The 13,556-nt window shown below is 41.0% G+C and overlaps 1 protein-coding gene across 1 annotated transcript in view; it reads right to left on the bottom strand.

The window, feature by feature from the left end:
* LOC136877689 (uncharacterized) overlaps positions 1–13,556 on the bottom strand; it is a 287,811-nt gene that overhangs the window by 75,296 nt on the left and 198,959 nt on the right. The window contains exon 5 of the mRNA XM_068228705.1: positions 687–1,306. Coding sequence (XP_068084806.1) covers positions 687–1,306 — 620 coding nt within the window. The remainder of the gene's footprint in view (positions 1–686; positions 1,307–13,556) is intronic.

Here is a 13,556-nt window from a genome sequence, read left to right as displayed (position 1 = left end):
TACTGCTGCTATTCGCTTCATGAAAGAAAACCATGCACGTTTATAAACACCAGTTTAGACTTTTCAGGCGCGGAATCGACGGTGCGCTTCATGGAGTTAATTTACAAAATTTTCACATTCCAGGACGTCATTTTCAGAACTCAGCACATTCGGGAAAACAACCCAGATTGCGAGCATTTCTGTTCACCCGCAGATAAAATACTACAATGGCTGAATGATGATTTTATCGAGAACGTCAAAATAATTCAGCTGGAATCAAAATGTGCAAAACTGAAGTGTCTGAGTAACGAGACGGCAGATGCTGTCAGCGGAGGCAGGACAGGTTTTTCTCCGGGTAGTCCACTTTTTCCTCCCATCTTTAATTCCAGGAACACTCTCCAATATAATTTCATTTCATCTGTCAGTCATTAATCATTTCCCCAGAGGGGTGCGACGGGCTTCGGCATGCGGCACAATTCCTATCCTCGCTGCAAGATGGGGGTTCATTTATTCCCTGCCTGACCCGTTCAATGTCAGGAAAACAGGTTATAAGGATAGAAGATGTTTGCTTATTGAGTTATATGAACAAGCAACTAAGTCGCTTCATAGGCAATGAGTTCTACTGTAAAACAAGCATTCCAGTAAACTAAGTAGTGGAAGAAGCCTTAGTAACAAGAGAAAGTTCGTATACCTTATTTCTTACTCACCTACTGAGTTGCGCAGAGATCAGGTTACTGTGTGGACTAAACTTGGTGGGATTCTTGTACATGCTGCAGATAAGACGTTCTCTACAAGCCTCCTCGTTGAAGCCCAACTGCACGAATATGTTGTCCATCTGCTGGAGGATGGGGCTGTAGAATGGATCATACGTCACCCGTATTGTGGTTTCTTCCACAGGAGGCTTTGGTGTCAGCACTTTGAGCCGCAGCTGTTGCTTCTGCTGTTGAGCTTGTTGTTGCTGTTGCTGTAACAACTGCTGTTGTTGTTGCTGTTGCAGTAACAACTGCTGCTTTTGTTGCTGCTGTAGCAACAACTGTTGCTGTTGCTGCCGGAGCAGCTGTTGCTGTTGCTGAGCTCGTAGCAGTGCCGCCTGATCCACAGTTGGTTGTTTCACTTGCTGCTGCTGCTGTTGTTGTTGGCCGGTATTTGGGACGAACTGCACGAACTGCATAAACGGTTGTTGCGCTTTGCTAGTCTGAGGTTGAGTTTTCTGTGCTTGAGACAACTGTATCTGATTGGCTGCCGCAGCTTTACTGGCTTCTGTGGCACTTCTTGAGACCCTCTGCTCGTCTAGGTAGGAGTAACCATTGTACGCCATGGATTGTGCCTGAAAGTAAACGGGATTATAAGAACACCAAACTATATCACAGTAATGACATTGTTTCCCTGTAAACGTATAAAGTCGTATTTAAAAAGAATAATTGAATGAACAAGATTTAAAAAATATTATTTGAATGAAGAAGGCTTTGCCCTAAATTTGTTATAACATATTAACATTTACAAATATAGGCCAAATGCTTGTCCGTACATTCGTTATTTGTCTGTTTTAGGGTGGAGAGTACACCCCGTCATTTATGAAATTTTAAACAGTCTGTCGTGGAAATGTATCTACAAGGCAGCAAGAGCTTGTCGATGGCCTTCATCGATCCGCAAAAAGCTTATGACAGGGTTCATAGGCCAGAAGTATGGAAGTGCCTACGACATGAACTTGTACCTGAAAAGTAGGTAGGCCTGATCCAAGACATGTACAAGAGATACAAAACCACAGTCAGATGAAATGAAAAATGAAATGGCGTATGACTTTCAGTGCCGGGAGTGTCCGAGGACAAGTTCGGCTCGCCAGATGCAGATCTTATGACTTCCGTAGGCAACCTGCGCGTCGTGATGAGGATGAAATGATGATGAAGAAGATACATCCAGCCCCAGTGTCAGCGGAATTAACCAATTATGGTCAAAATTCCAGACCCTGCCAGGAATCGAACCCAGGACTCGTGCGACCAAAGGCCAGCATGCTGAACATTTAGCCTTGGAGCCGGACATACATATATATCTCAAACTCCAGAATCCTTTCCAGTGAATGTAGGCGTACACCAAGGTTCCGTCCTCAGTTCATTAATATTAGTACTTGTAATAGACGTGATCACGGAGGGAGTTAGGAAGAAGTCTCCATGGCCCGCGATTCGCTGATGATGCAGTGCTGTGTGCAGAGACGAAGGAACTTGAATATAAATGGTTGGAGGAATGAAGAGCATCACTGGAATGTCGAGTAATGATGATAATCAGACGTAGGACAGAGTTTCGGAGCCTGAGGGAAAATGAAATAGTTTTAAAGTTTGCTGGAAAAGAGATCCCAATAGCAAGTTCGTCCAGGTAATTTGATACTGTTATTCAACAACATGGTAACGTGAAAGTTGAAATAATGAGCAAGACTGGTCAGGACGGTTCATCTGGAATGTACTGTGCGACAAGAAGATGCCAGAAAAATTGAAAGGAAAGGCAGCTTACACAGGGTCGTTGTGAGACCAGCAATATTATATGAGTCAGAAACTTGGCAAATAACAAGGATATTGTAGGAAAACTGAATACTGGTGTGGTCAAGTCGACATGCAAGTTTGGGCAGGGTGAGAAATGACGTGACTAGGAGAAGACTTACCGTGGTGTAAGTTTGTGAGAAAATCAGATAATATGGGCGCAGATGGTAGGGCGATATTAAGAGAAGAGATGAAGATTGTTTGGGGAATAGAATGAATGAAATGCTCGAGGACGACCCAGAGGGCGATGTTTGGACACCATTCAATAAAATTGCGGAGAAAGTTGTTCAGGACAGAGCAATTCGGAGAACAAATAAGCATATCAGCGACTCCATATAAGTGGGATTAATAATGCTGAAGAAGAAGAAAAAAGAAGTATCAGTATGTCGTTCTATTTAAATTGAACTCAGAAGCTGATAATCCGTTTTCCATAAACAAGCCAATATTAAAGTAGACACATTCAAAATTTCCCTGCACGAGATTTGATCTCGAACGCCACTGTGATGTAGTGGTTAGCATGATTAGCTGCCACCATCCGATGCCCGGGTTCGATTCCCGGCTCTGCCACGAAATTTGAAAATTGGTACGAGGGCTAGAACAGGGTCCACCCAGCCTCGTGAGGTCAACTGAGTAGAGAGGTGAAATCACTCGGTGAGTCCGAGGTAAAAACCAGCCCTGGAGAGTAAGCTTATTAAGAAAGAAAGAGGTTGTATCTCAGTCCGTTAAGAAGGAGTTTAGAAATAATATTTTAATCTTGAGAATACCGCCTCTTAGACAAAGAAAAGTGAATAGAGTGTTGAGTGAGCTCCGTCGCGGCCCACCGATAGCACTGCTCAAGTTTCATCACTTGCACCTCAAGTTATGACCAGAGAGTTCATTTCGTCGGTTTCTTGCCTTCAGTCCATCTGTTAGGTCATCAGCGCAAAGGCTGGTTCGATCCTCAAATAGTACCACAACAGGTTATGCGGCTGTAAAGATTCCGAATAAAACCGGTGGCGGTGCCAAAATGAGGCGTACTATGCAAGATGCGCAGTGAGGTAGTTTGCCTTTGTTTTGCGCACTGGGGCAGAAAGTACTGTTACAGCACTGATGAACCTATGAGCACCACCCTTCATAACACTCAGACGCACGGGTCGTGCTCAGCACCACCAATACCCCAGCAGCTTCCATATTATCGCAGGCATGGATGAGACTGGGACTTCTACATTTTACTGCCAAGAGACAGAGGAAAAAATACTGCACCCGTAAAGAAATAACGAGAGACGGCTTCACCTTCGAAGAGGCCCAGCTCCCCTTTGAAGTATACAAAATGACGCACACAAAATGCTAACACCTTGCGTATACGGATTTATTCACAACTAGCTGTTACCCACGGCTTCGCTCGCGAGGATTTGGTAAGTTGATAAAAATTAATTGTTCCTCAACACTGCACTAAGACATTATCTGAAAATCCCCAAACTATAAAAACTCACCGAAAAATTGCATTTAAATTACCCCAGTGCCTCTTTGTAAACCGCGTTTGTGGCATTGGCTTTTGGGGCTAAGATGACCAGGCTACTGGCAGAGCTAAATGTAGAACATGCGACATGGAACTCTACAGTCCTCTTCTAAGTCGAAAAAGAAAAATGGTTTCTTTATTTCTAAAGGAGATTCCAAATACCGATTTTCACGTCTGTAACATCTCAGTTTATGTGATAATTATCCTCATAAGGAGAATTCAACTCCATTATTACATATTTTCGATCTCCAGTTTAAGTTGATTTGCCGAAAACAAAAAAGTACGTGTTCCTTTATTTTTAAAGGGGATTGCAAATACGAATATTCACGTCTGTAACATGTTAATTTCGTGAGATATACTGTAGATGTACTCATTTTAAAAACTTCCCCACTCCTTAGCTGAGTGGTCAGCGTTGAGGCCTTCGGTTAACAGGGTTCCGGGTTCTATTCCGGGCTGGGTAGGGGATTTCAGTCGCGTGTGTTTAATTCATCTGACTCGGGGACAGGTTGTTTGTGTTTGTCCCAACACACTCCTCTTCATATCCACTCAACACACCACATTACCAACCACAAAATGAACACGCAATAGTAATTATATCCCTACACACGGATTAGGTCAGAAAGGGCATCCAGTCGTAAAACAGGGTCAAATCCATATGCGCGACAGAGTTCGTACCCGCGACCCCACAGGTGTGAGAAAAACGGTAGAAGAACAAGATACTTATTTTAAAAATTCACCCGCTTTTTAAATTATTATTTCACCCCATTAAGTGAATATTCCAAAAAAAGTGTGTTCATTTACTTTTAAAGGGATATTCCAATTACCAGTTTTAACGTCTGTAACATATTCAGTTTCTGAGATATATGTATCCTCACATAAAGAATTCAAATTCCTCTTCACCTGTCCACCACCTCCTCGCCCCTTAAGTGGATTTTCTCAAAACAAAAATTGGTGTTTTTATTTTTAAAGAAGATTACAAATACCAATTTTCATGTCTGTAACATGTTAGGTTTTTGTGATATAGGCTATTGTAGAAAATCTCGCTGCTGTAAGAATCCTGGGGCTGACGTTGCTATGGTTACGGCAGTTCATTTCTTTATCCGATTCCTAGAGCAGGGCTAGTGTGGTGCCAATATCTCCATAACGGTTGGTTTTAGGGCCTTAAAACATGGTTATCGGGCCCGTTGGGCTTATAGAGTTTTATTCTTTGCGTCAAGGGGCTTAAAATGAGCTTCGTTTCGTCCTTGTACGACAAATTCGATTTCGCCTATATTAGCCTATTATTTTTATATTTTTATATCTTCCCCCGTCGCACCCTTCGACTTTTAATTAAAATACAGCCCATGGTACTCACTGGCAATGTAGCTTTCGGTAGGTGAAGTAATTTTTAAAATCTGTAGGGTATATCCGTTACAAAAAAATATACAAACTTTTCATTTTTATAATATTAGTATAGACTAGCGAATGTACCCGTGCTTCGCTAAGGTATTCTACATTGTATTCGAATATCGACGTAAATAGTGTACATGCAGTAAATAAGATTGTTTTAAAATTGCATGTCTCTTAGCGTTATCCGAGAAAGAGCATGGGGAGGTCCCCGTACGTTGTTTCCAATGTAAAAAGTTTGTTATCTATTTGTGATATAACGGCAGGCTCACTTGTCTACTGCCATTCACAATCGAGTTGGGAAGTTTACATTATAATTGCAGGCCCCATTGCCTACTACACGGACAGAATCGATTTGGGGAGTATCGTTAAAATGGCAGCCCCCTTTCCTACTTCCAGACAGATTACAGTTGAGGAGTTTTTATTATAATGGCAGGCAATTACCCTACTATCACTCGAAGTTGAGTTGTGCAGTTATCATTATAATGCCAGGTCCATTTTCCTACTTCCAGCTACCTTACTGCCAGTCACACGAAGCTGGTGAGTTTCCATCAAAATTGCGGGCCACTATGCCTAATGCCAGCCACATTTTAGATGAGGACATTTCTTTATAATGGCGGGCACCCTTGCCTACTGCCAAACACAATCGGGTAGGGGAGTTATAAACAAAACTGCATGCTCACTTGCCTTCTGCAAGTCAAATCGAGAAGGGAACTATTCATTACTATAGTAGGCCTTCCTTACTAATGACAGTTTCACAGGAGTTGGAGAAGGAACCCTTTCATACTGCCAGTCAAAGTGCGTGTGGGGAGTACTGATTACAATAGCAGACTCACCCTTTCTCAATCGCTACAAATCGACATCAGTGAATATACATAGATCGACATACGAAAGTATATGCGTGTTTACAATATTGAAGGATTATACCATAAGACACGCCGGATTTAGTGGCCTAAATGGCTGGTCCTATGATATGTCATCTATTCTTGGGTCAGATTGAGTTAGAAACGTGGAACAGGGTAACGTTTTTGTAAGATTATCTCACATTACATTACTTCTCGGATAATTATGTGACAGCTACATACATAGCATTTGGCTCACATATGGCTACTGGGTGGGCCAATTTTCGTGAAGAGTTTGATGATTCTGTATTTCATATGAGTAATCGAAAGTATGAATTATGCTGTGAAAATTCCAAATTGACTTAACATCGATTAACAGAGAAAAATCAAACGTAAAATGTATACAGATGCGGCAAAAAGTCATAAGACCAAGGTTGTAGATAATTCCAAATTGAACGGAGATTGTGCAATCTGTTATGTGATAGGAATTTCCGAAGGTCTGCACCATCATAAAAATTACCTGCATATTTCGATATTCTTCGGGGATAAAAAGTGAAATATTTAATGATCTTGGATGTTTTCCGTTCGTTACAGGCTAAAACGTATAATTTTGTCAAATTTCAATTATCTTCTTTTTCTTCTGGCAAATTATGCCGCAATCTGGATTTTGGGCGAGGCGGGTAAAAATTAGGACTTTCAGGAAACTAAACCAAAAATTATGGAGATGGTCATTATTATCCCTTAAACGGAAAGCTGTACGAAAATTTCGCCAAAATAGTCAGTGTAGAGGTACACAGTCGTTACGATTTGGTTTATATTGATAAGGAATCTGCTCCATGTAGAACACCTTTTGGGCTATGTCCACTGGACTTAACCTGCAAAACTGACCATTCATGATATCTCCCTTATTAATCCTCCTGACGAAAAAATGCACATGAAAAAAGGTTTAGAGGTGGAATTCCATCACGTTTGGTCGATTTCCAGTCAGGTTGGTCTTGTTCTGTATATATTGTGGAAGAGTAAAATCACCATTTCGGTTCCCTATAGACCGCCAGTCCATCCCGGAACATGAAATCTTATTTACGTTTAAAACCTACCTTTGGACAGGTGGATGCTAAATATAAATTTTGGTTTGAATGTCTTCAGTAGTTTTCAAGTTGTAAGAAATACGCTTTACACGCACCCGCTCGTGAGTTAAGTCCGATGGGACTTGTACAGAAAAACGGTCCGTTAATGATATCTCCGTTATTAATCCTCGTAACGAAATGATGCGCATGAGAAAAAAGGTTTAGAAATTAATTTCTACCAAGGCAGGTAGATTTAAATTAACTTTGGTTGTGTATATTTTGTGGAAGTGCAAAATCACTGTTTCGGTTTCGTATAAACCTCCAGTCAGTTCAGGGATTTAGAAACAATATTTGCCCTAAAACCTATCAAGGACAGGTGTATATTCTAAATATGAGTCTTGGTGGAAATACATCCAGTAGTTTGTAGCACTCGCGTACATACGGCGTAATTAAGGAAGAAAATAATACAGTTAAGAAAGTTGAAAGTAATAGAAAATGGATTATAACTTAGGACAGCCGGATAACGACAAATATGTAAATGCCAAGTGAATGTATTGGAAAATCAAATGCCCCTCAATAAATTATGCTAGTGTGAGTTATGGACATAATAAAGCGGTAACAGAGGAGATATTTAGGCGCAGTGTTTTTTAGGTAAGCAGATAAAAGGATTACTAATTGTGTTATTACTTAATCTATTCGAGGGCGGTTATAACATCCAACGATATTCCGCCAATATCCCTCGGATAGGCCGATTGACGCCTCTCTTGCCTTCTACCCAAGGAACAACCACGAATGTAAAAGCATAATGAGGAAAATGTCAATACGTTACTTCCCTGCTGGCATGCAGTCAGAGACGTTGCCATGGTAACCTGTAGGTTCGTTGTCGGTCTGTCGGTCACTCAATGCAGAGCATGATACCAGCGGAAAACTGTAAATTTCTCCGTCATGTGAAGAGTAAGGTAAATTATGAACATAACGAAAGTTGTTTATAATGAAGAGACGTTTCACGTACGGTAAACGAAGTTTACAGAAAATCAATAGTATAAGAGAAAATGGAGGATGGTTTTCCTATAAACCCCCGTCTATTCAAATATTTTAAAATAATATGCATATTGAAACCTTCCCCAGTATGAGTATACTCTAAATATGAAGTTTGGTTGAGATCTATCCAGCCGTTTCGAAGTGATGGTGGAAAAACCATTCTGGTTTTCCTATAACCCCCCCGTGTATTCAAATATTTTAAAATGATATGCATGTCGAAACCTTCCCCGGGATATGTATACTCTAAATATTAAGTTTGGTTGAGATCTCTCCAGCCGTTTCGACGTGATGGTGGAAAGACCATTCTGGTTTTCCTATAAACCCGCCGTGTATTCAAATATTTTAAAATGATATGCATATCGAAACCTTCCCCGGGATGAGTATACTCTAAATGTGAAGTTTGGTTGAGATCTATCTAGCCGTTTCGACGTGATGGTGGAACAGACAAACAGACAGACAAACAGACAAACAAACAGCGGACCACCTACAATTTTATTTATATAGATTACTTACAAATTAAATACACATAACCTAAATCACTGCCGTCACAACAAAACATTTCACTCCGAAAACATCTACAAACCACCATTTCTAACAACTACCTATCACGAAGTACATGGAGACTGCAACCACTGCATGTCAACTGCCAACTTTACTAAACCAATTCACATATTTCAAACACTCGTTAGCACGACGCACGTCTGATCAGAACAACTCCTGTTAATCCATCCTGTTAATCTCTACCATCAACACCACTTCCTTATATATGTGCCCGGCCAGGCTTCTAGAAGGATATGTTACAAAATACCTTCTCGTAAATTCTAGAGTGCTTAATACATAGATATAATGTACACAATATTCTACCATCATCGAGTGTCAAAGATACGTCATACTGGTTGTTACAGTGTGTTTCACAATACTGTAGTGGATTACACATCATATATACAGGTAATAATAAATTATATACAGGTTCTTACAGTAACTCAAGGGGCTGCCTGGCCGAGTCGGTAAAGGCGTGCTCGGTTCACCCGGAAGGCCGTGGGTTCGAATCCTCGTCAGGAAGTCGAAAAATTTAAGAAACGAGATTTCAGCTTCCGGAGGTGCATATGGCCTTAAGGTTCACTCAGCCTACACCAAAAGTGAGTACCAGGTTAATTCCTGGGGGCAAAGGCGGCCGGGCGTAGAGCTAACCACTCTACCCCATCAGGTGCCGCGCTTAACAATGGTTGAAGCCTTTACCTTCCACTCCTCCAAGGGCCTTCATGGCCTGTATGGAGGTGTCTTTGTCTTTTACATTGACTCAACTCATATAAATGTCTATATACTATCTGCGCACTTTTTAGTGATAGATTTACACCCTTGTGCTGAAGCGGTCGACCTCGGCAATGTTCGAGATTCGTACTGGAAATCTTTGAAACACAAACTATGAATCGCTTATACATCGCTATGCGACGTCTGGCGTACACTTTACGTACTAGTACTGATGTTATTTACACAGCAAAGCCAAACTATAGAATTCACTCTAGGAATAAGATTCGCATCGAGAAATGTTATTTAATGTTATATAATGTGTGTGTGACACAGTGGTTGGCTTAAAATGACAAAAGTTTAGAAAATTCATATCGATCGATCATATTATCGATTCAATTCAGATTCAATTCAATTCAGGCAGTACTAACGGAACCGGAAGAGTTCCCTCCCTACTCCTCAACCCCGTACACAAATCTATGGCTAAAAAGTGCGCAGATAGTACAGTACATGTTTCATGACATAACCTCACAAAAAATGCGATCACCCGATAACGTAATAAATAATAATACTAATACTGAATGGATGTAAACACCTCATAGCCATACAAGTAATAATAATAATAATAATAATAATAATAATAATAATAATAATAATAATTGTACCGGGCGGTACACCTCTACACCGTTTATTTAAAAGTTGCGCCAGTTGAAACTCCTCTTCTGGAGGAAGGTTGAACTTTATCTATTCTATTAATTCTCTACTTTCTCAGAAGATGTCACCACGTGGAAAATTTTGAGTTTTTGAACTGTGTCACTTTTGATGTGTTTTTGTTTCGCTTGAAGTAAGAAGTGTGAACTTTCTCTTCTAGAGGACACTACTGAAGATCAACAATAGCGCACCCTAGTGCGGAGTCAAAGAACCATTTTGTTGGAGAAATTTTTATTTCAAAAGTTTGTTTCTTGTTAAATTTCTTTCTGTTATTGTTTAAGTTGGCTGTATACCCCTCTTTTTCCCCTTGTTTTAGATTTATCCAATCCCGAATTTCTTTTAGTAATTTCTGACCAATCTGGTGTATCTTCCCCCAACTTGTATCTGTTGCGGGGTCCTATCCAATAAAAACATTGTGGGCGGGTGTTTTCATTCCCCTAACGCCTAGAAACTTCCGCGAGAGTATATAAACTGCTGATTTTGGGGTCTCCGGGCCACTTCTGTTCCATCTTTCAGTGTATTAAGTACATAGCAGGAGGCGGGAAGCGCCTCTTTCTTCTTCAGCCGTTCAACACCAGGTAATGGCCTATTAATAACTTCTTTTCTTGCTAGGTAGGCAGTTTAACACTCGCGGCGGGTTCGAAGCATTTCCATCATGTAACCTTTTCCTAAAATGTAATTACTCTTTTCATCTTTTTCTTGTAAAGCTACATATTGGGATAGAGAGTGCTAACCCTCTCGAGCTCCCACTCACATTTGTTTTGAGGTGAACTTATTTTCTCAAACTATTCTTCGTTTATGTAATGTAAAGTGTTCTTCTCTAAGTCACCTCTGTAGTATGGGATTAGCCCTTGCGTTAGCGGCCCAGAGCCAGATTAGGTTTTAAAAACAAAGTGTATTAGGAGTGCAAGTTCGCCTCCTCTCAAATTGTTATTTTAGAGGTCATGTAATCAACCTTCTTTTCATGTAATAGACCTCCGTAGGTTGGGTATTTTACCCCTGTGAATACGTCCTTAGAGGACAGCTTGAAGGTAGAGTTTGGTGTGGCCTTGTGATAGGCTTACAATTTTGAGAACGGATCGCTCTTTGAAATTTGTTTCTGTATGCCTCGTGCAGGCTTTATGTGTAATGTTAGGAGCCAGTGCTCCTGGGCATGAATGGGGTTTTCTGCCCCTTGGCTAAAAATTTTTTTGGAGTAAGGCGGGGCTGATTGCCCAAGAGTTATGAAGTAAGGGCACTGAGCCCGAATCCAGTAACATTGTACCTACATTTTTGCTACTCTGTACCTGTTATGATTGTTATCTCTTGTTTTTGAAAAGAAAATATAACCTAGTTAAATTTTAAATTAATTTTACATTGCACGTTAATTTCGTAGCTTGAAACCCATTCACACCCGCACCTTCTTTCACCTCTAGCTACCACGGATATCTCCGTAACAAGTGGTAGCAGAGCGTGGTTGAATGGGTCTCAATTTAGCCCCTTTTGACGGCTAAACATTGCTTTAATTCGAACTCTAACAATTTTCTCAGTTGCTGGAATTTTTTGAGTTTTTTTTTTTAATGGTTCTGTCATCATGTCCGGCCCTCGCGATGTTCTCCTCCTTAACTATTTGCGCAAAGAGGAGTTGATATACGAGTTAACTATCAGAAACGTTCAATCTGGAGGCACGGTTGCAATAGACACTAACAAGCTTAGAGAGTCCCTTGATTTGCCCATTTCCATCCCCAATTTGGGAGAGAAAGAAATTGACGACTCTCTTTCCACGATCACGGAGAATATTACTGGGCTAGCTTCCGTAGTTAGTTTTTTTGATGAAAATGATCCGTCTCCTAACCAAATTAAGCGTGTGCAAGGCAGATTATATCACTTTTCAAATAGAGTTAATGATCTGTTGTCTCTGAAGGTGAATGACGTTCAGAGGAAGCAAGCTAATACGCTCCTTGAAACTATCTCTGAATTGTCTAGTAAAGTCACTCAATTGTTAACTGGGGAAGTTCCTCCCAAATCTGATCAGCCCACCATAGTGAATGTAAGTAGTGAGGAAGAACCTGCTAAGGGAGAAGGCAATAGGATAACCGTTGCTGCTCAAACTATCTCTGCCCCATTGGACAACGAGTCTGAACGCCGCACATCGTTGAACAATGTACGTGCTGAATTAACTTCCTTGCCATTGAAACCTTTACCTACTATGTCGCCCGGGTTTAGCAGCTTGCCTCATCCATTGGCAATGTTGCTCAGAGGTATATCCAAGTTTTCCGTTAATACCACCAGTGACGTAATTTCATTTTTAAGATTTCTAGTGGAATTTCAGGATCATGCCCTTGTGTTTTCTCTTTCCCCATGTCAAATTTTGCAAATTATCTATCCTTATGCTATTGGGGTTCTCTCAGATAAAATAGTAAGAGCCATAGCTGAACAGTCATCTATCGAAGATTTCCATGCACATCTGCTTGCAAATTTTATTCCTGCCCGCGCGAGGTCATCTCTTATTCAGAAATACTATTATCGGGTACAGCGCTTGGATGAAAACCTGGCAGACTTCATCCAAGATATTAAGTTTTATACTAGGGTGTTTGCTCTCCACTTCCCTGAGGATCAGATCGTGCAAGCTATTGTCGAAGGGATTTCACCACCCTACAGGTCATATTTGTGTTTCGCGGCGTGCCCGCAAACCTTCTCTGAACTGGAAGTATTAGCCGTCTCTGCGGAAGGAGTTAGGTATGCCGATTCCTTGCGTGTGGCAAAAGAACCCCCGCCTTCTTTTAGTAATACTCGGCTTCCACCTCGCCGATCAGTCACCCCTCGTAAATGTTATGCTTGCGGGTCGCCTGACCATCTGCGCAATAAGTGTCCTCTGATCAAGTCTAGTAGGGCAAATAATGGAGCTGGTTCATCACAAGGCTGTTTTAAGTGTGGGGCCTTCTCACATATCGCCAAAAATTGCCCAAACTCAAATAGCACCCCCTCCTGCTCAACTTCTGGTGCAAATTCCACCTATTCCAATAATAAAAAGTGACTAGTGGCATCGGCTGAGTCGACTAATCCATCTTCCCGAGACTCAGCCCCTAGTAAACAGGTTGTAAATGCAGAGAACAATCAGCCTTCAAATTCATCTTTTGAATGCCCTAAAGAATGTCTTAGGATTGCGGCGGATACCCCCGCACCTGTTCCTTTTCTTAAGATTGAGTTAAATAACGAGCCTATAACAGCTCTCTTAGATTCAGGCAGTGTTTGTTCGATTATTTCGGCTGAA

This window comes from Anabrus simplex, chromosome 7, assembly GCF_040414725.1.
Source record: "Anabrus simplex isolate iqAnaSimp1 chromosome 7, ASM4041472v1, whole genome shotgun sequence".
Lineage (NCBI taxonomy): Eukaryota > Metazoa > Arthropoda > Insecta > Orthoptera > Tettigoniidae > Anabrus > Anabrus simplex.
This window is presented reverse-complemented; position numbering and strand designations above follow the sequence as displayed.